Raw genomic sequence first — 23,820 nt, 5'->3', positions numbered from 1 at the left:
GGATAAAAATATGCTATCAGTAGAGCACAAAATTTTGAGAAAATATTTGTTCTATAGGTATTAGCACTACTGGAGAATCATGAAAAACAGGTCACTTCAAATTATAAACGAGTACCCTTGTACTAAGTTTCTCAGGTACAAAGTGAAGAGAAAAATCGACTGTTTTATTAAGGAAAAATCTAGTCAGCCAAACTAGATCACTTAGACTACCCAAATTCATTCCCTATTTGCCCACAGCCTACTAAAAAAATTGGAAGGAACTGTAAATGACTAATGATAGAGAAACAAATAATTTTGGTACTACAACAGATGAATTATTATATAGATATTTATAGATGGATTATTGTATAACTATTAAAATAAGTATGAAGGAAGTCTTACAACATGAAAATGTTTATAATACAATGCTAAGGCAAAAAGTAGAATACTTTATATGTAAAATTATGTGTTTATGGGGATGAGAAATGAAAGAGTTACATGAAAAAAAGTAAAAACAGTTTCTTTGGGTGGTAGAAGAAGAGATAGTTTTTTTCCTTTTTTTTTCTGTTATTATTATTATATTGTTCCTACAATAAATACAATAAAAATGATAACCTTTAAATAATAGGAAGGATCAATATAAAAATAAATTCTTATCAGATTTATTGGTATCTCAATCTAGCCTTGATTTGCTATTTGTCCCTTCAAATAGACATTGAAAAATTATATGTGTGTTCATGTTGTTGGGACTAGGTGCTTTAAAGAGATGGTCCTTTAATAGGGAACGCTACAATGCTGAAAAAAATTACTGGCATATCACACTGGAAATTACTGGTATGGTGCCAACCCAATAGATTCAGCACATTTGTCTTGACTTTAGACAAATGTTCATTTGTTTAAATTTCCCTTTTATCTAAGAAGGTCATAAAGAAAATTTTCAAATTTTTTCCTTCAATAAGTAGTATTTTCAAGTTGTAATGATAAAAACCAAAGTTCCAAGGATGATAAAATAGCAGAATTATGATAAGACGTATCTTGGCTAATCCTGAAGCAGGCTTTGAAGCACAAGAAGACCTTGGCCAGGTACAGAGGAAATGGGCCCAGGTATTCAAGTAATAGCTTGACCCAAAAGATGAAAACAGGCATGGCCTAGAGTATGCAGGGTTCTGAGAGATCCATATAACTTGAACAGAAGGTGTCTGTTGTGATGTAATGGAAAATAAGTTTAGATACATAGAAGACTGGGGGAGGGAAGGACAGGCTTTGAAAGCCAGGCAGAAAAGAGTTTAGATTGAATGCATTAAGTTGGATTGACTGAAATAAGGAGACATTTGAAGATCCTCAGCCAGGAAATGAGAAAAAGTGAACAGTTGTTTTTCTTACTAGGGTGGGGAGGCATGTTCTTATCCAATTCTGTGGCAGGGGCAAGAAGGAGCATGTTCAGTTTGAAAACAAAACAGCATTTTGTCTCATTGCTTTACATTGTTTTTAGTTACAAAGTTTGCTTCATTTCAATCTCCAAATAGAATTAGAACAAAACATGGCTTTGTTTATCAAATGCAATCATGTTTTAAAAATGATTGAAAAACACAGAATATAAGCTCATGTATAAGCTACTTTTCACTAGTATAAGTAAAAAATGAGATATAATAGACACTTATAATTTTTAAAAATGACCCACCTCTCCCTGTGGCCAGTCTCACCCCCTATTTCTAGTCCTTTCCCTGTGTCTTGTGATATTTATCTTTATACATGAGAATTATATATTTATGCTGCTATATCTTATTCTATCTATTTTATACATGATCTATTGACTTTTCACATTGATAAATGAGGACTTATGTCTCATACAATCACACTGCTTCCTTTCCCTCCGACCTCCCAATATAATTAAATCACAGATTTGGCTAAACGTCATTATGTATTTACATTATTTTGACTGTCTACACATATTTCACTGCTAAATCTAGTAGTGTACCATGATTATGCTTCTTTTCTTTTCCCCTGGAGTCAATAGTTGTATCAATTATTCATTTGGAAGTCTTCTAAATAAATTTTCTAAATATGGACCAATACTTGTCAGATAATCTGAGTTCCATTTTTAATTTATTTCTAGAAACCTTTGCTCTCCTGCTCCAATCTTGAATGGTTGCTTTCTAGCCGTATTTTATAATTTGTATGTTTGTTTGAGACTTGCATGCCTGACAATGGCTTTGAATTTGTGGAGTATTCTCAGGCGTCACTCAGTTTCTGCACAGAAAGACCCTCAAGTCTTGTGCCTGGCTACAGGTATTTGAGGACCTGGATGGGGAAAGAGGGCTGGTGAAGGGTGCAGGTGTGTTTCTCCCATAAATATATATACTTCCACTTAATCCACCTATTTTCGGCCCCTCAGCTCCCCGTGAGCTTTTCTGAAACTTTTCTCTCCTTAAGCTCAGAACCTTTTTGATTCATGCTCTACAAGGAATCAATCTCATGTCTGAGGATTTGTAAGAGGAAGTCACCAGGCTTTTTGAGGTCCAACTGCCTCTTGTGCAGACTTTCAAACGATTCTCTGAATTCCAGATCTGTGCCTCATACTTCCTTTCTGTAAAACCAAGTTCCTGAGCCTTTGCAGCTTGGTTCTTTCTCCTTGTTCTGAAGAAATAATGTTCTGTTTCCTCTATTCTCCCAATTCATCAGCTTTCCATCCTCCAATACCTGTTGCTATCTCCTATCCCCTGGTGTCTTCTCCCCTGTTTTTTTAGTCTTTCAGGCCTATATATTTTAAATATTATGATTGTCATTTTAATAGGCATTCAGGAGAGAATGGGAGTGATACATCCATTCAATTTACCATATGGAATCAGAAATCCCTATTTCTATTTAAAATCCTGTGGTGGTAGTATAGTATTTTATTTCACTCATTGTGAAATTTATTTTTCAAACATAGTCTTGGCAGAAATATGTCATGAACTGAGTCATCCTACTCTTTTTTTTAAACACGGGAATTAAAATAAGTGTAGCATTATCATTCTTTGGGCTGCCTTTGAAAGTCTGATTTTTAGTTGGTCACAAGTAACTTTTTACCTTTCTCTTCAAAATCTTTTCATTTCATTGGTGCCTCCTGGTTAGTTTGTTATATTGACTCAAATACAACATTCCTAGGTCTCTGCAAGTATTCCTTCACATATTCTTCAATTCCTCTAGAATTGCATTTCTCAGGAAATTTACATTAGTTATTATAACTTCTCTATATAATTGTATTTCTGGAGAATACAGTGGCTGATGCAAAACTGTCAAAGTCAGAACAAGACACTGATTGGGTTACCAATTCTTATACACGTTAACTCCAAGATTTTATAATGAATTTCTTTTAAAATCCCTAATTTAATACCACATATACCCGCCTTCATCTCTGGAATTGTCTGTGCATTTGGTACAGGAAGCAAGGAAAGAATAAATAATGGATAATAATGTGTGAATGAATATATACCATATTGATATAAAATAAGGTGATAATAGTTGATAGATAGTATAGATAATTCATATTTAAGAAATAAACACTGAAGTAAGAAACCAAAAGCATTTCCCATACACCAACAGCTAATATAGTGGTTCTTCGGCAGTATTTCTAGTACTTTAGGGTGACAGACTGTCTCTGTATCCTATCTGTATTGAAAAACATTTGGGGTTTGAGATGCCAGAAAACTGATATTATTTATTTTCTTCACTGAATTAAGTGTTAGTAATGTATAAGCATCATCAAATTTGCTCTACTGTTCATACTTTCTGAGTTTAATTTCATGCACGATAGGCTGAAATTAGCTGTGTGTATATACTCAGAAAGCAATTAATACTGAAAAATTAAAATTTCAATCAATCACGGACTGGCTAATACTAGATCCTCAATTATAACCCTTACAGCAGAGCTATTTTGAATGAAGTGGCAGCTCAATACATATTTGCTTGCTTTTTTGTGTTTTTTTGGTTGCAATTTGTTAAGGACTTTCAGATATAAAATGTTGGTAAACTATGAGGAAATTTGTGCAACCTAGGTGTACATATATCATGATAGAATTATTTTTTATTTGATACATAAACGGTAGGAATGGATGTCCTTATTCTGGGCTGGAAAATTATTGATAATGATATTGATATATTTTATCACATTATTGATAAAAATAATGATAAAAATCATTATTCTGCTAGCTGTGCTTCATACAGTCTCCAGTTAATCTAGTAAATTATCAGCTCACTCTTTATCTTCCACTTCTTCTAAATTGTGTCTCCTTTTCCAAAATTTTAGATGAGAGAAAGCTCATTGCCTAGGTATGATGCTCTGACCTGTCATATCTGCCTCACTTTCCGCAGCCTTTCTGCTTTGTTGACCTTCCTTTAGACCTTCCAGCATAAAGATCTGTTTTTTTCCAAGTCTTACTTCCTGACCATGGAGTGCAGCTTGGGAAAAATACACAAAGCTCATTGGCTCTACAACTACTTGATGATTTCCAACATTGGCTCAGTTTTATCCCCTAGATAACCTGCTTACCAACTGACCCCAAAGACTATTCCAAACTTCTATCACTTTTCTCAAGCCCACCGCTGTAGGTATGTATACTCCCTTTATCTCTGCTCTGTCAGAGACAATAACAACAGCAGCTGGCATTTAGCACTTATTGCCAAGTGCCTTACAACAAAACTACACAGTAGATCTTTATTCTTTTTTTGTAGGTGAGGACAACCTCAGAGAGGAAAAGAAACATACTTAAGGGCACAGAGCTCATAAGCACACACAGCTCATCAGATAGCCTCTGACTCATGCCTTATTATCTTTTCCTTTGTTTTTCCCTTTATTATCTTTTAAAGTAGAATATTTTACACGTACAAAAATACATAATGTATATATAATTGTGAAAGTTAAATAATAAAATAAATGTCCACAATCTCATCATCTGATTTAGGAACTAGAACACAATCAGTACTGTTGCATCTACCTATGGGTCCCTCTCCCACCCTCAGGCTTCTCCCATCACTCCCAGAGGCTACCACTGTTTTCAGTTTTGTATTCATTATTCCCTGGCTATTTTTAAACTTTCTATTTCAAAATAATTTAAAACACAGAAAAGTTTAAAGACTACTACAGGGTGGTCACGGGCGCGCATTGGCCCGGTCGCGGGCTGCTAGGCCATGCCGAGCGGAGTGTGCAGCCGGCTCGCCTCAGCGCTGCGGGGGACATGCTCACAGCCGCCCGCGGTCGCCCAGAGGCGTGTGCACGCGTCGGTGTCGCGGCCGTCCTCACGCCAGAGCGAGAGGACAAGGGAACCGCCCCGCGCCTTCGACCCAGCGCTGCTGGAGTTCCCGGTGTGCCCATTCTCCAAGAAGCCGCTCCGATATGAAGCATCGCCAAATGAATTAATTAACGAAGAGTTAGAAATAGCCTATCCAATTATTGATGGGATTCCTAATATGATACCACAGGCAGCTAGGATGACACATCAAAATAAGAAGCAAGAAGAAACGGAGCAGCATTAGCTCATACTTGAAAACGACAACACACACAACTAAATTTTCTAAATACCACCCACCTTTTAAAAAGTCAGAGTGGGGCTTCCCTGGTGGTGCAGTGGTTGAGAGTCCGCCTGCCGATGCAGGGGACACGGGTTCGTGCCCTGGTGCGGGAAGATTCCACATGCCGCGGAGCGGCTGGGCCCGTCAGCCATGGCCGCTGCGCCTGCGCGTCCGGAGCCTGTGCTCCGCAACGGGAGAGGCCACAACAGCGAGAGGGCCGCATACCACAAAAAAAAAAAAAAAAAAAAGCAAGGGCTTCCCTGGTGGCGCAGTGGTTGAAAGTTCGCGTGCCCCGGTCCGGGAAAATCCCACGTGCCGCGGAGCGGCTGGGCCCGTGAGCTATGGCCGCTGAGTCTGCGCATCCGGAACTTGTGCTCCGCAACGGGAGAGGCCGCAGCGGTGATAGGCCCGCGTACCGCAAAAAAAGAAAAAACAAAAAGAGTGGCGCGTAATAAGCGGAGAAGAATGTTTCTGTCTCTTCCTACGTTGACTGTCCTTATTCCATTGGTCTCGTTAGCAGGGCTGTTATACTCGGCCTCTGTGGAAGAAAACTTCCCACAGGGCTGCACTAGCACAACCAGCCTGTGCTTCTACAGTCGGCTCTTGCCGATTACCATACCCGTTTATGTGTTCTTCCACCTTTGGACTTGGATGGGTATTAAACTCTTCAGGCATAATTAATACAACCAGAGCCAGATGGTATATCCTAATGATATGCTTGAGTGTCTGTCTCTGAAAGCTCAACTACATGGAAATACTGGACACCCACTTAATTTGCAAGAAAGATGCTTTGCCTAGCTTCTGTCAGAGGTTTAGGACTATGGGAAGCGTAAGCTGCAGAGGCTTCTTTATTGTACTTTGGTTCTGCCCTTGTTCTTTGAAGGTTCTCATTTATACCTGGGGTATCAGGAGAAACATTTCAACAAAGTGTCTCGTTGGAAATTAATAGCCCCAGCCATCATCTGATGACTTTATTTCTTATCCCATTCATACTTAAAAGTTACTAATTTTAAATCTTATATGTTTATTTTACATTCAGAGTCTGGTAAAGTCACATGTTAAGGATGACTGAAATAATTCCAGAGGAGCTCTGTTGGAGTAGTTGTAGAGAAATGCATTTGAACTAATGTGGTATAAAACTGTAATAAAATGGAAACTTCATGTATTTGCCAAAAAAAAAAAAAAGACTATTACAAAAAATTTCTGTATACCGTTCACTAAATTCAACAATTGTTATTATTTTACCACATTTGTTTTCTTGTTTTGTGTCTCTATGCATATGGTGGTTGTTGTTATTTCTGAACCATTTGAGAATAAGTTGTAGATATTACACCTCTTTGCCTTGGGTGTATGTTTTCTAAAAACAAGGACATTCAATTATCAAAATCAGAAAATTAACACTGATGCATTACTATATTTAAGCTATAGCCCATTTTCAAATTTCACCAGTTATCCTAATAAATATCTTTTGTAACCATTCTATTCCACCCCGCAAGCCCATCTCCCCGTTATAGGATCTAGTCCAGGATCACATATTACATTTAGTTGAATTGTCTCTTCAGTCTCACTTAGTCTGGAACAGTTCTTCAGTCAATCTTTGTATTTCTTGACCTTGACATATTTGAACAGTTCAGGTCAATTATTTTGTAGAATGTCTGTCAATGTGGGTTTTCTTCATGATTTTCTTCATGGAATGTTTTTTCAGTTAGACTTAGGTGATGACCTTTTGGCAGTAATACTGTATGAGGTTGTGTCCTTTTCCATGCAACACTCAGAAAGCATATGGTGTCAGTGTTCTCCATTTTTGGTAATGTCGACTTTGTCTACTTGGTTACGGTGATCTCTTCCAGGTTTATCCTCTCTAAAAGCACTATCTTCCCCTTTGTAATTAATAATAAGTAATTTGTGGAGAGATACTTTGAGACTATGTAGCTATCTTCGTCAAATTTCAACCCAATAGTTTTGGCATTCATTAACAATTTTGTCTGAATCAATTACTGCTATACTTGTGCTAAATGGTGATTTTCTACCTTATTCCTTCTACATGAGATTCTCCTATAAGGGAGAAGTTTTCCTTCTTCCTTATTTATTTATTTATTATCAGAAGAAACTCGTCTATTTATTTAATCTCAGTATAAACATTCCTCACTAATCAGCATTTTCCCCTCTGTCATATGTCAAGTTTTCATATGTTCTCGGGTCTTTCTTGACTTTCTCTTTTGTTCAATGATCATTTGGCCTTCTCTGTGCCAAAACAACACTATCTCAATTATTATGGCTTCATCATTAGTTTCAGTGTCTGGTTGACCAAGTTTTCTCCTTCAATAAAAATTGAAAAGTGCCTTGGTTATTCTTCCTTTTCCATGTAAACATCAGAATCAACTGTCATGTTTCACAAAACCTCTGTTGATATTTTAATTAGGATTACATTAACTCTGCACGTCAATTTGGGGAGAACAACTTTCTTTTAAAAGAAATTGAGCCTTCCTTTCCATGAACATAGCATATTTCTCCACTTACTTAGGTCTTCTGAGTGTCTTTTGATAACATTTTATATTTTTTTCTGTATAGGCTTTATATATCTTTTATTAGATTTCATTTTAGATATCTATTTTTAAGCTATTTAAATGTAATCTCTTTCTAAATTATGTTTTCTATGTGCATGTTGTTACAGAATTGTTTTCTGAATACTTGTTAAATTTTATATAAATGCAACTGAATTTTGCATATTGATCTTATGGTAAATTCTTATTACTTCTAATAAGCAGTCTTTTAGATTTTCTTACATAGGCTATCACATCCTTTTTGAAAAAAATGCAGTCCTTTGTCTTCCTTTCCAATCTTTTTGTCTTTGATTTCTTTTTTGTCTTTCAGCATGAGATTAATAAAATGGGCAGGGGACCATGCACAATGCTGGGTTGTTGCTTCATTACCCAGGATCCATCGGGGTCCCCACTACAGTTTGGAACCATCTAGTGGTGATCGTCCACTCCAGTTTACATATTGATGGGAAGGATTCAGGGTCTGCAGCTGACTGGACTTCAAGAAAGCACCAGTGATTCCAGGAAATGCTGGCCAGTGGGCAATAGTTTTGTTGGCCCAGTTTGGGAATACTGAGTTGGTAGATCACTGAGCTAGCAGGATTCAAACTTCACCTCCCTTCTGGCTTTTGTGTTATTTTCCTGCCAGGCTCCTCCCTTCACCCCCTGTCATATTCCATTCCCCAACCTCAGAATAAGAACTTTACTCTCCTTCCTTCCTACCACCTGCAGCGTTTGGTGGTGGGCAGGAGAAAATCCTTCATTCTATGATCTCAGAATTCATGATATCCTGGGTGTATTTTCATAGGATTTTACTGTAGTTATTTGTGTGTTTCCCCCTCTCCTTCCATTATGGTAAACTTCAAAAGGTTGAGGATTTTTATATTTCATTCTAGCCGTATGTATGCTAGAAGAGTTCCTAGCATGCAGGAACCCAAGAACATTTATTAAATAAAATGAGCAAATGGGCACTGAAATTTTCCATTACATGGTTAATTTCTTCCTATAATTATATCCACTATTGCTTTAAATTTTTAAGGTTTTTTTTTAATCAGATGCATACAAAATTAAAATTGTTGCAGCATCTTGATGAACTCAGTCTCTCTTAATAATGTTTTTAGTGTTTTGTTTTTTATATTTTGGTCATGAAACCTATTTCAAGGCAGTGCGCTCAGAGGTCCCGCAGATCTGTCTCTTGTTTCAACAGTGTTTGGACGGAACAGACCCAGGGAGGCCTCTTCCTCCAAGCCTCCGACTACCCTCCATCTTTTTTCCAGTGGCAACTTTCAGAACCAGCCCCTCAGTTATCCTCGGCCTCTGGGACCAGTCAGCACTGTTTTTCGAACTTAACTCCTTATTACCCATTAACCAGATTCCTCAGAATTATTCCATCGAGGTGGAAGCCGCCTTCACCCACCCGGTCACCTTGCATGGGCCGGCCTCCTACACCTACCTGTCTCTGGGCTTCTATTTCCACCACAGCTCTGGAGGGCTTGGGCCACGTTTTCCACAAATTGGCTGAGAAGAAGCAGGAGGGCGCCAAGCCTCTCTTGAAAATGAAAAACCAGTGCAGCGGCTGTGCCCTCTTCCAGGATGGGCAGAAGCCATCTCAAGATGAGTGGAATAAGACCCAGGACACTATGGAAGCTGCCATTCTCATGGAGAAGAAGCTGAACCAGGCCCTTTTAGATCTGCTTGCTCTGGGTTCTGCCCGCGCAGACCCTCAGCTCTGTGACTTCCTGGAGAGCCACCTCCTAGATGAGGAGGTGAAACTCATCAAGAAGATGGGCAACCACCTGACTAACTTCCGATGGCTCTCTGGTCCCCAGGCTGGGCTGTGCGAGTATCTCTTCCAAAGGTTCACCGTCAAGCATGACTAAGAAGGAGCCTCTGGAGCCCAGCGGCCTTTGAGGAGCCCTCTGGTGCCAGGGCTTCTGCCTGAAGCCTCTCTCTGCAGCCACTAGGCAGTCTTTTAACCACCCTGGAGGCCTCCCCCAAGCCTTGGACCAAATGGAAACAGTAAAGCTTTTTGCAGCAACAAAACAAAACAAAAAACTCCCCCCCAAAACAAAACCCACCCCCCACCCCCATTTCAATACTAACATGACAACAAGTTTTCTTTTGGTTACTATCTGCCACATATGTCTTTTCACTTACTTTTACTTTCAACCTTTTTATGTCCTTATGTTTTTAAAAAAAGTTTTATTTATTTTTTATTTTTGGCTGCATTGGGTCCTCGTTGCTGTGTGCGGCCGTTCTCTAGTCCCGGCGAGCGGAGGCTACTCTTTGTTGCAGTGCACGGGCTTCTCATTGCGGTGGCTTCTCTTGTTGTGGAGCACGGGCTCTAGGCGCGCAAGCTTCAGTAGTTGTGGCACAAGGGCTCAGTAGTTGTGGCACATGGGCTTAGTTGCTCCGCGGCATGTGAGATCTTCCCCGACCAGGGCTCGAACCCGTGTCCCCTGCCTTGGCAGGCGGATTCTTAACCACTGTGTCACCAGGGAAGCCCCTGTCCTTATGTTTTATGTCCCTCTCTATTAAACAGTATTTAGCTGGATTTTTAAAAATATAATTGTACAATCAGTCATTTATCTGGTGAGTTATTTTCTTTAACCTAGTATACCCAAAGTATTAGTTCAACCAGGTACTCTTTTAAGAACTTTACTTTCATTAACTCATTTAACTCTCATTTTACTGATTTACCTTGTTTTACAGATTAGGAAACTGCTGCAGAGAGAGGTCAAAAAATTTGGCCAAGGTCACATAGCTAGGTAGATTTCTGAGCTGGGATTTGAGCTTGAGTTGTTAACTATACTATAAAGGAGGGATAAAACCAAAACGTTGTTTTTGGCAAAAGAAAATTTTATTTTTGCTTTTTTTAAAAATAAATTTATTTATTTTGTTTATTTTTATTTTTGGCTGCATGGGTCTTCATTGCTGCGGTGGGGCTTTCTCCAGCTGTGGTGAGCGGGGGCTACTCTTCACTGCAGTCCACAGGCTTCTCATTGCCGTGGCTTCTCTTGTTGCGGAGCACAGGCTCTAGGCATGTGGGCCTCAGTTGTTGTGGCACGTAGGCTCAGTAGTTGTGGTGCACGGGCTTAGTTGCTCCGCGGCATGTGGGATCTTCCCAGACCAGGGCTCAAACCCATGTCCCCTGCACTGGCAGGCAGATTCCTAACCACTGTGACACCAGGGAAGCCCTTGCTTTTTTTTTTGCTTTTTTTTTTTTTTTTTTTTTTGCGGTATGCGGGCCTCTCACTGTTGTGGCCTCTCCCGTTGCGGAACACAGGCTCCGGATGCTCAGGTTCAGCGGCCATGGCTCACAGGCCTAGCCGCTCCACAGCATGTGGGATCTTCCTGGACCAGGGCACGAACCCGTGTCCCCTGCATCGGCAGGCAGACTCTCAACCACTGCGCCACCAGGGAAGCCCTCCCTTGCTTTTTTTAATGCTAGTGATTTTCACGTTTTTTCATGTAGTACTTGGCTTTTTGCATTTCTTCTCTAGTCTATTTTTCATATTCTTTGTCTATTTTTATCTTGGAGTCATAAAGCTCCTTGCCTTAACCACAATAACATGTATTTTTATTTAATAAAATTTTCATTTTACCAGAGATAATTTCCCAGTTAACATTTTAATTTCCTAAGGAAATTTAGGAGAGTTATACAATTCCCTTTTCAAAGAAAACATACCTCTGCTCTCCTTCATCCTCACTATCAGGAAATTCTCAGCTATTATTATACAGTTCCTGAGCTCAAATTTCCATAAGGATAACATGGAGAAAGAAAAAAAAAGCATATGTTCTTCTGTTATGTATATTATATAAAATATCATTTCTGGATGGCTATAAAATTAAATAAAAAATATATTAGATATAACAAAGAACTAAATCTATTTAATATGCCATAAGCATCATATGGTATAATGAATAAATGGACACAACTACTATTTGCGTTATTTTAAGGAATAAAACAAAATTTAAAAAAAGTTTTAAAGGTAGAGATTAATGATCATGCAAGATATAAAAAGGAATACTTTATTTTCAAGAATGAGCCACTATAGAGATCCTTTATGGAGCGATCCAAAGTCTTATTTGATTTTTACAACAAACAAACAAAAGTTTAAGAAATTAAAGAATCATGCAGTCCCATTTTGAGGCTCTCAGCATTTGTCGTGGTCAGAAACTCTCCTGGGAAAACAGCACAGTTTAGGAAGGTTGCCATTTAGTGTTCACTTTTAGAATTGGTCCCACAAAATTAGTGTAACCTGAACAGATTATTTCAAAATGTAGTTAGAGGAAAACATAGGAAAAACACTCTTTGACATAAACCACAGCAAGATCTTCTTTGATCCACCTTCTAGAGTAACAGAAATAAAAACAAAAATAAGCAAATGGGACCTAATTAAACTTAAGAGATTTTGCACAGCAAAGGAAACCATAAACAAGACAAAAAGACAACCCTCAGAATGGGAGAAAATATTTGCAAATGAAACAACAGAAAAAGGATTAATCTCAAAAATATACAAACAGCTCATGGAGCTCAATATCCAAAAAAACAATCTAGTTAAAAAATGGGCAGAAGACCTAAATAGACATTTCACCAAGTAAGACCTACAGATGGCCAAGAGGCACATGAAAAGATGCTCAACATCACTAATTATTAGAGAAATGCAAATCAAAACTGCAATGAGGTATCACCTCACGCCAGTCAGAATGGCCATTATCAAAAAAGCTAGAAACAATAAATGCTGGAAAGGGTGTGGTGAAAAGGGAACCCTCCTACACTGTTGGTGGGAATGTAAATTGATACAACCACTATGGAAAACAGTATGGAGTTTCCTTAAAAAAACTAAAAGTAGAACTACCATATGACCCAGCAATCCCACTACTGGGCATATACCCTGAGAAAACCATAATTCAAAAAGAGTCATGTACCACAATGTTCACTGCAGCACTATTTACAATAGCCAGGACATGGAAGCAGCCTAAGTGTTCACCAACAGATGAATGGATAAAGAAGATGTGGCTCATATATACAATGGAATATTACTCAGCCATAAAAAAACACAAAATTGAGTTATTTGTAGTGAGGTGGATGGACCTAGAGTCTGTCATACAGAGTGAAGTTAAGTCAAAAAGAGAAAAACAAATACTGTATGCTAATGCATATATAAGGAATCTAAAAAAAGAAAAATGGTACTGATGAAACTAGTTGCAGGACAGGAATAAAGAGGTAGACACGAGAATGGGCTTGATGACATGGGGTTGGAGGGCGAAGCTGGGACAAAGTGAGAGTGGCATCGACATATATGCACTACTGAATGTAAAATATTTGGCTGGTGGGAAGCAGCAGCATAGCAGATAGGGAGGCTGGGAGGGCGGCTCAAGAGGGAGGGGATATGGGGACATGTGTATGCATATGGCTGATTCACTTTGTTGTGCAACAGAAACTAACACGGTATTGTGAAGCAGTTATACTCCAATAAAGAACTATTTTTAAAAAAATGTAGTTAAGATCTTGACTCTTTGAAATTGGAGCCAGAGATCAAGAGAGAGTTTCCTGAGGTAACTGAGAATTTTTTAAATTAAGGAAAGAAAGGAGGAGGTTACTAAAGATGTGTGTACATACGTGTGAGGACCGCAATGAATGAGGATAGACAATGGAAAGAGAAAATGGCAAATGCCCAGGACTCTTTAGGGAGAATAAAGAATGTGAGAAGGCTGAGGGTCAAATCTTTGAAGCAGTAGAAAAATAGTGAAATTAGTCTTTGAAATGTATTAGATGGGAAATTTTAAAAATAAAATGTATTAGATGTTTACAACTTTTGAAGGATTTCTGTTTTAGATAATAAAAAGTTACCATTTATTGAGTATTTAGTGAGTACCAGATATTCTAAATGCTTTGCATGTAATACATACTTGACTTCTGTAATTACTCTGTTACCCCCATTTTAAAGATGAGAAAATTGAGGTACAGAAAGGTTACAAAGCTGGTAAGTGACAAAACATTGTCATTTGATTTTTCTAAACCAAGAGGCTGGTTCCAATATCCATGCTCTTAACACACATGCTATACACTTCCATCTAAAATAAGTACAGAACTTGGTCTGGGGTCACCGTATAACATTAGATAGAAAGTTTAGTCAACTATCCAAATAATGCTGACAAAATCTTATTATTTTTATTATCTGGATCTGGTGTTTGAACCGATAAACTCATCTAACAATTGTTCAGTTTTCCCTTTTACACCTGTGCTACGTTTTTGATAAACTTTAGTACATACATGTTTTAGTACATACAAGTTTAAGGAGGAAAAAAAAAGACATTTCCTAAGGCATATTAGCTCAGAGAATCTTTGGAGAACTAGAGAGCCAGGTTTGGAGGCCATGCAGTGAGAAACAATGCCCAAACCACGTTGAGAGATTGTGCAGCAAAGGCTCCAATGAAACCAGACACTGCATTACACACCACTCACTGTGGACATGAGGTGCCAGGACTTTCACCTTCTGCCCATGGAAGATAACATCTCAGAGGCTACCTGTGCCCCCAAAATGGATTTCCTGCGGCCCTGTATTGCCACGTAGCTCATTTGTGGTCTGACGTCTCTAGTGGGTGTGTGAGATTTGGGGAGCCTAGGTTCTGTACCTGCAGCCTGGCTGTGAGTGAGTTGGGAGAGTGAGCTTTCTGACTCCTGCCGCGTGGAGGTGGATCAAAAGGCAGGAAATTGTCTAGACAGGGAAAGGGTGGTGGTAAACCAGAAAAAGCACATAAAAGGAATCCATTTTAAAACCTCAGTAGTACGAGTCTTTGACCCGCTGCTCTGTTGGTACATTTCTCTGAGACCTAGTTGTCATTTCCTTAGTTCTTATACTCTTCTTGAATTTATTTTTATTTTCATTGGATAAAACCTCTCCCTTGTCTAGAAATCAAATGACTATCGAGCACAAATAGCTGGACCCCTCACCCCACCTTGCTGTCTACCTTTGAAAGAAAGAAAGAAATTAAGCAGGTTGATATGAAGTTGTTGCTTGCCAAGTAGTTATTCCTCCTTAGGCTGGTCAAAGAATCCCCAGTTTTCCTCAGTGAATCATCCCTTCCCCCTGTCTTTCCCTATAGTTTCTGTGGGGATAACATTCCCTACTCTGCTGCTCCAGCCCAAGTTCCAGAAGACTTAGGCTCAGTTTGGCCAATCAAAACATACACATACCAGCCCTCCTCCCCAGCTGTGTGATTAGTTCTAGAATAGGCAGGAAAATTGTCCGGGACAGACTAATGAGACTCAGTCCAAGGATATTTCCTGGAACGACAGACTTGCCTCTCCTGGCTCCTCTCTTTCTGCTGTGGTTGCTAGGCTAGGACACAAGCGTGGAGCTGTTGTTGACTAAACTGATACTCCTTGATGAGCACTTTCCTGAGAGTAAAATCGACACAGTGGAAAGTAGAGACAAGAGATAGACACAGTCCTAATATCCCTTGAGTACCTAGAACCAGCTGTGCTTGAAGCTTGCACTGCCTCTGGACTTCTCAGTTCCTCACGCCAGTAAGGTCACTTTCCGCTTAAATGCATTTGAATGTCTTCAGTCACTTGCAACCAAAAGACTCTTGACTCATTTTATTGGTTAAATAAAATAGTTAATTACTACAGATTTTCCTCTAATCATTCTGATTAACAAACATTTATAGTACCTCTAATTTGATGTCCAAATAAAAAAAAAACTTGGCCTTGTTTTTATATAAGTGTGTATATACCACACATGCACATGCACACACAAACACACACAGAATAAGGCAAAAATGGAGTAAATATATCAAAGATTTTATTCATCTTGGTTTCTTTCTCTTTAGATAAAATGACCTTTTTAGGATTTGATGAAACAGAAAACATACTTGCATATATTTTTCTATATATTTTTTGCTCTATCCAGGTTTTCTCTTGAATGCAACAGAGAATTATTTTGCTGCTTCTTGCATCCCAGTGTTTGGAGGTCAGCATAAGTTTCGCTGCATTAATTTTGTTTCTTTTTAACATGCTGGCTTCACTCCCCTCAGGTTTGACCTTTCAATTTCTTTCCTACATCTGACTATTCCAGGTTAAATGCTGGGATGTACACACACATTTAATAGAGGAGTACTGTAAGTTCAGGCAGACTTTCATCTCTCTGTCTCCTGTAAGAATTATGAGCGCTATCAAGTAACAATTGTACCCTGCTTTACTTTGTTTCATCTTTTAGCTTTCAATGCCTAGTTTTAACTGTCCTTCCTCTTCTAATCATAAATCAGATCCCACTGTACTTATCTTAAGAGCAGCTGTTGTATTGAAGGAAAAAGATAAGTATCACTAATTTAAATCTAAATTTACTTTGGAGGAAATAGTTCATTAAAGTTACTGTACCTAGATATATCAAGAATCTAGTTTTCAAGTTGTATTTCTGCATAAATTATGAAATGAGACATAAATGAGTGCCCTGGAGAAACTATAGACATAAGCACTGTCTTAGTCTGTTCAGTTGGTTGTAACAAAATTCCCCAGACTGGGTGGCTTATAAAAAACAGACCTTTATTTCTTACAGTTATGTATGGAGGTTGGGAAGTCTAAGATTAAGGAGCCAGCAGGGTTGAGTTCTCATGAGAGCCCTCTTCCTGGTTCATAGCTGGTGTCTTCCCACTGTGTCCTCACATATTTGAAAGGGCTAGGGATCTCTCTGGGGTCTCTTTTATATCCCATTCATGAGGGTTCCACCTGTGGAATTAATTGAGGAAGCTCAGCTAAAACTGGAATCAGGACAGGCCTGTAGGGGGAGCTCTCACATCCTGCCATACATCATCAATCATCACTTCAACTAGGAAGAGACTTCTGCCTATATTTCCAACAGGAAGGTGCCTCTACCCTCCAGTAGGAAGAAGAAAACTCTCTGCCCCATGACAGCCCAGCCAATCTGAGACAGTGACAGCCCAATGAATAAAAAGCCTCTATACTTTGGACTCCAATGGACTCTTTGGTTACCGCAGCCCCTCCCAACTCCCACCTTTCCCCTATAAAGGCAAGTTCCCTTTCCCCATTCTCTGGATTTACCTGTGCTCTGCCATGGTTCACCTATCCTGGATTGCAATTCCTCTGCTATTTCTGAATAAACTCAGTTTTGCTGGTAATATAACTGGCTATTATGTTTTTAAAGTTGACTACCCTTATGACCTAATTACCTCCCAAAGAAAGGCCCTCCCTCCTAATACCATCACTTTGGAGTTTGGATTCAAAATATGAATTTGGGGGTGGGGGACACACAAATATCAAGTCCATAGCAAACACTATGACACACTGGTTTGAAGAGCAGAAGCTTTGTCTTTGAGGCTCCATGATGCCTTCCTTTCTTCTACCTTTTCTTTTAACCACATTAACTTTGTGTTTTATTGGACTTAATGTTATTAGTGTGTCTTTTCATATTATCTTGAAATGTGTTCTTATAATTCCAAAATAAACATTTACTCTTAAATATTGGAATTCTTGTCCTACAACTCTTGCTTTCATGAATTTCATGTACTAAAATATCCAAGTGGAATAATTTTTGTGTGAAGTGACTTCTCTGGAAGTCATGCCCAATAAAGTTAACCAAGAATACAGCTTTTATGGAAGGAGTGAGGAGCTTGATTTGGGATCCTGTGAATCTTATGTTGCTAGATTGCTCAACCTAGAAAGGGGCAAATCCTAAAATAGGGACGATTTTTCAGTGTTACAACATAATAACACAGCATGGGCTTCGGACTGGCTTGTGTGAAATGACCCTGTGGGTTTCTCAGAACACTACCTCACAAAAACTCAGACCAGTGTGACCTACCTAGTATCCTGGACATCTGGGGAGAAAAGAATTAGGGGTGAGGGGAGGGCTGGGCGGAAGGGAAGGGGAAAGGAGGAGGAGGAAGAAAGAAAGAGAAATGTGTTTAACATTTCATCGTCTTAGGGCAAATCCTGAGTATCCGCAAACTTGTAAATAGCAGGATAATGTTCCCTCACTGAAATTAGAACCTTGTTTTTATGTTATGAGTTTATAATTTCCTAATTGCTATTGATATTTGTTGCAACTTAAAACAAGCAGATATTCTTGTAAATTAGATTTGCCTGTTATAAACTAATGGATGTCTCAGGTTCAATACAATTTTTGCTTAGTTCCTTATTGTATGAAAGTATTTTAGTTTTGATTACTGTAAAAATATGCATAATTAAATTGGCTTCTCTGTGATTAAATATTTCATAACATCCTTTATTTGATTTGTAATTTTTACTGATAAAGTGGTTATTTTCAAAAGTAAATGAAGGCAAATGATTGTAGTAAACAGTGAAATTATTTAAGTATTTGTAAGTAAATATCTAAGGTATTTCCTCTAAAATGGGTCATTTCTAAAGCAGACACGTGTTTATAAATATAGTTTAGGCACAATATATTAAGTTTATGCCATATTTTTTCCAAAACAGTTAATATACTTTTTGTTAACCTACTGCTGTTTAAAAAAATTACTTCAAAACTTATTGGCTTAAAACAACCACAACTTTGTTATGCCTCACAGTTCGTGGATTGGGATTTGGCTACAGCTTGTTGATTTCTCTACTTGGACTGGACTGGAATGTCCAGGATGGCTGCTTCACTCACATTTGTCACTTGGGCTAAGATGGATTGAATGGGTCTTACTGGAATGGCCCTCCTATGGTCAGATATTTGGGGCTTTGGTTCCCCCTGCTGGCTGCATTCCTTGGTCTTCTCCAGATAGCATTAGAACCTCTATTTCTCCATGTGGCCTCTCTCTAGTTCTTCTGGCAAAGTAGCTTAGACTCAAGTTGTCAGGTGTAAGCCTGGAACAGATACACGGTCGCTTCTGCCACATTCTGTTGGCTAAAGTAAATTATAGGGTCAGCATGAATTCAGGGTGGAAGAGAACTACACAGGGTGTGAATACCAGGATGAGCAGTTCATCATGGGAGAGGAGGTACCTTGTGGAGTTTAGCTACTTCGGTCCATGTGTCCCTCGATGGCATCATTTCCTGCATCCTCAAGGGTAAAACTGAATATTTCTCCGGATGTATCCTTTGTGTTATCTGAGGCTTAAGAAATGCCTTTCAGAAAAAGAGCACTTAGTTTAATAATTTGGGAGACAATAGAAATGATAGCCCTTCTCTTGGGTTTATAATGGCTTACTAAAAACAGTAAGGATTTTGCAGTATAAAAATATATGTACTTTGTTTAACCTGGCATTTCCCAAACATTTAAGTGCATAGAACTGTGCCTGGCACTTAGTAATCACTTATAAATATTTGTTGAATGAGATTTATCCATTTTTCACAAAACATACATGTACATTACAAAGAATTGGTGTTTCCAGGAAAGAACTTTGTGAAAGGAGTATGTGATTCTGGGTTTCCTCCTGATCTACAGCCCCCATCTAGGTGCTTCCTAATGAATTAATTGTTGTACTTTAGTATGACCCCATCTCCTGGCTGCAGGTGACTAGACTCGCATGGGCACCTGACTCAAAGGCAGTTGTCTACAGGCTGGCTAGCAACTTGAAAGATAGTCTGGCAAAAGAGCTTTCACCAAAAGTAGTCTGAATTGGATTGTGATCGGCAGAGCAAATTAGATCCTGTCACTTGGGTAGTTTGAATGTGGGAAAATCAGTCAGTTAGTTGGCCGGGGTAGGAGCCGTAGAAGCAGAAGCAGAGAACACATGAGTTTCCATTGTACGCAACCCTAGGTTGCTGTTTCCTCATGATCCTGGTTTTGTGGCTGCTGAAAACACTTCCTATTTCCCTTTCTTCCTCCATCTTTAGAATAAAACCCATTAACTGTGGTAGCCCAACTATGTCCCTATTTCTTAGTATCTGAAAGAGTCTAATATGTGATGTCAGGAAGGCCTGATGCTCTCTTATTCAGAATGAGAAAACAGTCTATTCAATTATCTACTCAGGGAAGAAGTACCACTATGACACGCTCTCTTCAGAAGCCTGTAAACACAGCGGGAACTGCTACTAGTGGCGCCAATAATAGGTAGAATGGTAGGGTAGGCCGGCACACAAATTGCTCAGGAAGTTCTTTCAACTGTTGTAGGAAACTCTTTGGTTAATAGCTTCAGAAGAAACACTTAATGAACAAATACTGATGTATTATTATTAATTAAAGTCCACAATTTAGTCAGATTTTCTTAGCTTTTACTTAATTCCTTTCTATGCTTCAGGTTCCCATCCAGGATATCACATTGCATTTAGTTGTCGTGTCTCCTTAGGCTCCTCCTGGCTGTGACAGTTTCTCAGACTTACCTTGTTTCTGATGATCTTGACAGTTTTGAGTACCGATCAGGTATTTTGTAGGTTATTCCTCTGTTGGTATTTGTCTGATGTATTCCTCATGATTCGACTGCAGCCATGGGTTTTTGAAGGAGGACCACAGAGGTAAAGTGTTATTTTCATCACATCACATTAAGACTGCATACCATCAACATGACTTATCACTGTTGATGTCGATCTTGATTACCTGGTCGAGGTAGTGTTTGTCAAGTTTATTCACTGTAAAGTTTCTCTTTTTCTCTCCGTTTCCACAATGTACCTTTGGAAGGAAGTGTGCACAGCCCATATTTAAGGAGTGGAGATTTATGGTCCCTCTCCTCGAGGGTTAAGTATCTACATAAATTATTTGGAATTCTTCTCCATGGGAGATTTGTCTCTTCTCCCATTTCTTTTTTCATTCAATCATTTATTTATATCAATATGGACTCACAGATATTTATTTTATACTTGCGATAATTCAATACTACTTTATTTTGTTGCCCAAGTTGTTCCAGCTTTGGCCACTGGCGACTCTTACGTGGCTCTTTTGCTCCTTCGACAGAACCACATGAATGTGGTATTCTGTTATATTCTGTTTTGTTTTGTTGTTGGTTTTTGTACTTCCTTACTTTCTGACACTCCAAGATGTCCCAGGCTCATCTCGTTTATTTCTTAGCTAGTCCTAAAATCAGCCATTACTCCAAGGAACCCTGGTTAGTTATTGAAAGTGGCATTAGAAACCAAGATCTGGGCATTAGGTGTACTTGTTACTAGGAGTAAGGCGTTGTTTCTCTTGAGTCTTCTCAGCTGACAGAGCAAAGAAATATACATGTGCATATCACTTACGTATATACACATATCAATAAATATTTCTATATGTAATCATCTGCATCTATAATAATTTACACATGAGTTCTTACGAGTGTCTGCAATTCTAATCCATTACCAAATGAATCACTCTAGCCTCTCCTCAACCCTTACCCCTTGCTTATCTGAATTCCACTCCAACAGTGAGAAAGTTAGCTCTCATTCTGTGCCATCCATTTACTTAATTGTTCAATTCCATTGTACATGTACAGTAGCATCAGAATTATTAACCAGTACACTCATGGGAATGACTTTATCAACTAGAGTACGGTGCTTATGTGAAGTTCCTTTTGTGTTTGGTTTTACAGATCCCACTCTTCCAAATTTACTTAGTTCAGCACCCACTTCCCTTTAGTGATGCTGTAAAGAAATGAAAAGGATGGAGAAGTAAATTTACAGATTAAAATAGTCTTAAAGACAATATCATACTTTTTAAATTGGTAAGAATTAATTACACTATCTAGAGATGTACATTTAAATGGTGAAACAAACAAACAAAAAAGCAAAGAAGTTATGACTATAACAGTAACCACATAAAAAGTAACCTCTACTTCTGGGCAGATAAAGTGTCAGAGATTGGATGTACTATCCCACCTGAAACAGGTAAAAAACCCAACAAAATAATACGTGAAACAATGATTTTCAGACATTAGATACCAGGCAATGCAGGGCAGTGAGATGGGGAAATAAACAAGGTAAGCCCTACAATTGCCTCAGCTTACTACCTGGAAAGAGTTTTGAGGCTACAGTGCAATTTACATGAGGGAGAAGAACTTAAGTTGAGACCCCAGGAGCAAACGAAATTTTACTGTTGCTGTCTGAACAGGCTCAGTGGATGGTGAGCATTTGGGTATTTAGTGCACGAGAGAAACATGTTTGCTCTAGTGTGTCAGGATTCTTTTATTTTTAAAAAAATAGTCTCTATTTTCAGAACAATTTTATATTTACAGAAAAACTAAGGAGATGGTACAGAGAATTCACAAATACCCCACACCCAGTTTTCCCTATTGTTAACATTTACCTTACCGTGGAAGGAAGGGGGAACCCAAGCAGAGACCAGGAGTCCCCCTGGGTTTAGGAGATAGAGCTGGGTATCAGAGAGACACAGTGGAGTGCAGGAGAGGAGACAGCTACCACAGAGAAAGCTCCAGAGATGGCAGAATGTCCACCGGAGCAGAGGCAAGTGAGGAAACTAACGTAGGACAGAGAAAAACACCACCCAAAAGGAGCACAGGGGAAAATGCCGGGAGCTCACACCAGCAGAAATAGATAGCGTTCCCACTGACTAGAGTAGAAAAACTTGGCTTTGGGCAAAGTATTTAAAATCATGCTCTGAGTGGTAGGGCACACTTAGTCATAGACTAAAGGCTGCTTGGGTACCACCTAATGATGCTAAAAGCAAGACTTGAAAGTATCGAACAGTTTCCAAGTAACTTAACTGTGACCCAGGATAAAACTCAAGAATATTTATAGGAATACAAAAATATGCAGCATTCAACAAGGTAAAATTCACACTATCAGGGGTCTAATAAGGAGGAGGGAAGAAGTGGGGGAAAGGAGGAAGCTATGACACATCATGAGAAAAAAATGAATCAATACAAAAAAGGTGTAAACACAAATAATAGAATTAGTATATAAGGATATTAAACAGTTACATTACATACATTCAAACAGGTAGAGGAAAGACTTCTCATGTTAAATGGAGGCATGGAAGACATATTTTTTTACAAAGACCCGTGTTGAACTTCTAGAGATGAAAAGTAAAATGTTTCAGATGGAATATATACATATTATTCTTAGTAACAAGAGAACAAGCAATTCAGTTAGAAAATGGGAAAAAGATCTGATCAAACCCTTAACCAAGGAAGATATACAAATAGCAAATAAGCACATGAAAAGACATTCAACATCTGTAGACATTAGGGAGGTGGAATTAAAACCACAATGAGACACCATTGCGTACTATAATCATGACTAAAATTGAAAAGACCAGCCATACCACGTGTTGGCAAAGATGTGGAACAACTACAATTCTCATACACTGTTGGCAGGAATGTGAAATTGTACATCCACTTTGGAAAATGGTTTTGGCAGGTTTTCAAAAAATTAAACATATACCTACCATATGGCTCAGCCATTCCTCTCCTAAGTAGTTACCCAGGGGGAAAGAAAGTATGTGCCCACACAAAGACTTGTATATGAAGGTTCATGGTAGCTTTATTTGCAAAAGCCCCAAACTGAAATTACCTAACCATTCATCAACAGACAAATAAACAAATCATGGTGTATCCATGTGTTGAGCTAAGCTACTCAATGGTATTGCTGTTTCAGCATTATTTTGTGTGGCTAAGAGGCTTTGGGGGGAGAGGGGACTTAAGCTGACACTAGCTCCATCATGCAAGTATATGCCCTAGAAAATAGCCTGCAGAGTCACAAGCAAGTGAAGATTCCTGAGGCAACTCCCCGAACAGCCCCTGTGATCAAGTCTTCCCGGCCTCCCAAGACCTTTCTTTGTGTGCCTCTTAAATAAGACCCCCTCACAGGGCTTACCAAGCCGCATTAATTTTGGTTTGAATTAAC

At 38.8% G+C, this 23,820-nt stretch overlaps 2 protein-coding genes and 1 pseudogene across 2 annotated transcripts; all 3 read left to right on the top strand.

Annotated features, from left to right (window-relative positions):
* Positions 1 to 5,148: 5,148 nt before the first annotated feature.
* On the top strand, positions 5,149 to 5,493 carry LOC132519451 (protein preY, mitochondrial-like). The gene has a single exon (XM_060147377.1). The coding sequence runs from the start codon at positions 5,149 to 5,151 to the stop codon at positions 5,491 to 5,493; it is 345 nt and encodes a 114-aa protein (XP_060003360.1).
* Positions 5,494 to 5,994: 501 nt separating this feature from the next.
* Positions 5,995 to 6,653, top strand: LOC132519450 (phosphatidylinositol N-acetylglucosaminyltransferase subunit Y-like). The gene has a single exon (XM_060147376.1). It carries the CDS (start codon positions 5,995 to 5,997, stop codon positions 6,208 to 6,210), a length of 216 nt encoding a protein of 71 aa, XP_060003359.1. The 3' UTR covers positions 6,211 to 6,653.
* On the top strand, positions 6,350 to 9,949 carry LOC132519124 (ferritin light chain-like; annotated as a pseudogene).
* The last annotated feature ends 13,871 nt before the right edge of the window (positions 9,950 to 23,820 follow it).

Source organism: Lagenorhynchus albirostris, chromosome 4 (assembly GCF_949774975.1).
Source record: "Lagenorhynchus albirostris chromosome 4, mLagAlb1.1, whole genome shotgun sequence".
NCBI lineage: Eukaryota > Metazoa > Chordata > Mammalia > Artiodactyla > Delphinidae > Lagenorhynchus > Lagenorhynchus albirostris.
This window is presented reverse-complemented; position numbering and strand designations above follow the sequence as displayed.

Bases quoted from the DNA above. Each gene is read 5' to 3' on its own strand.
- LOC132519451 (XM_060147377.1), top strand. From the start codon at position 5,149: ATGCCGAGCGGAGTGTGCAGCCGGCTCGCCTCAGCGCTGCGGGGGACA.
- LOC132519450 (XM_060147376.1), top strand. From the start codon at position 5,995: ATGTTTCTGTCTCTTCCTACGTTGACTGTCCTTATTCCATTGGTCTCG.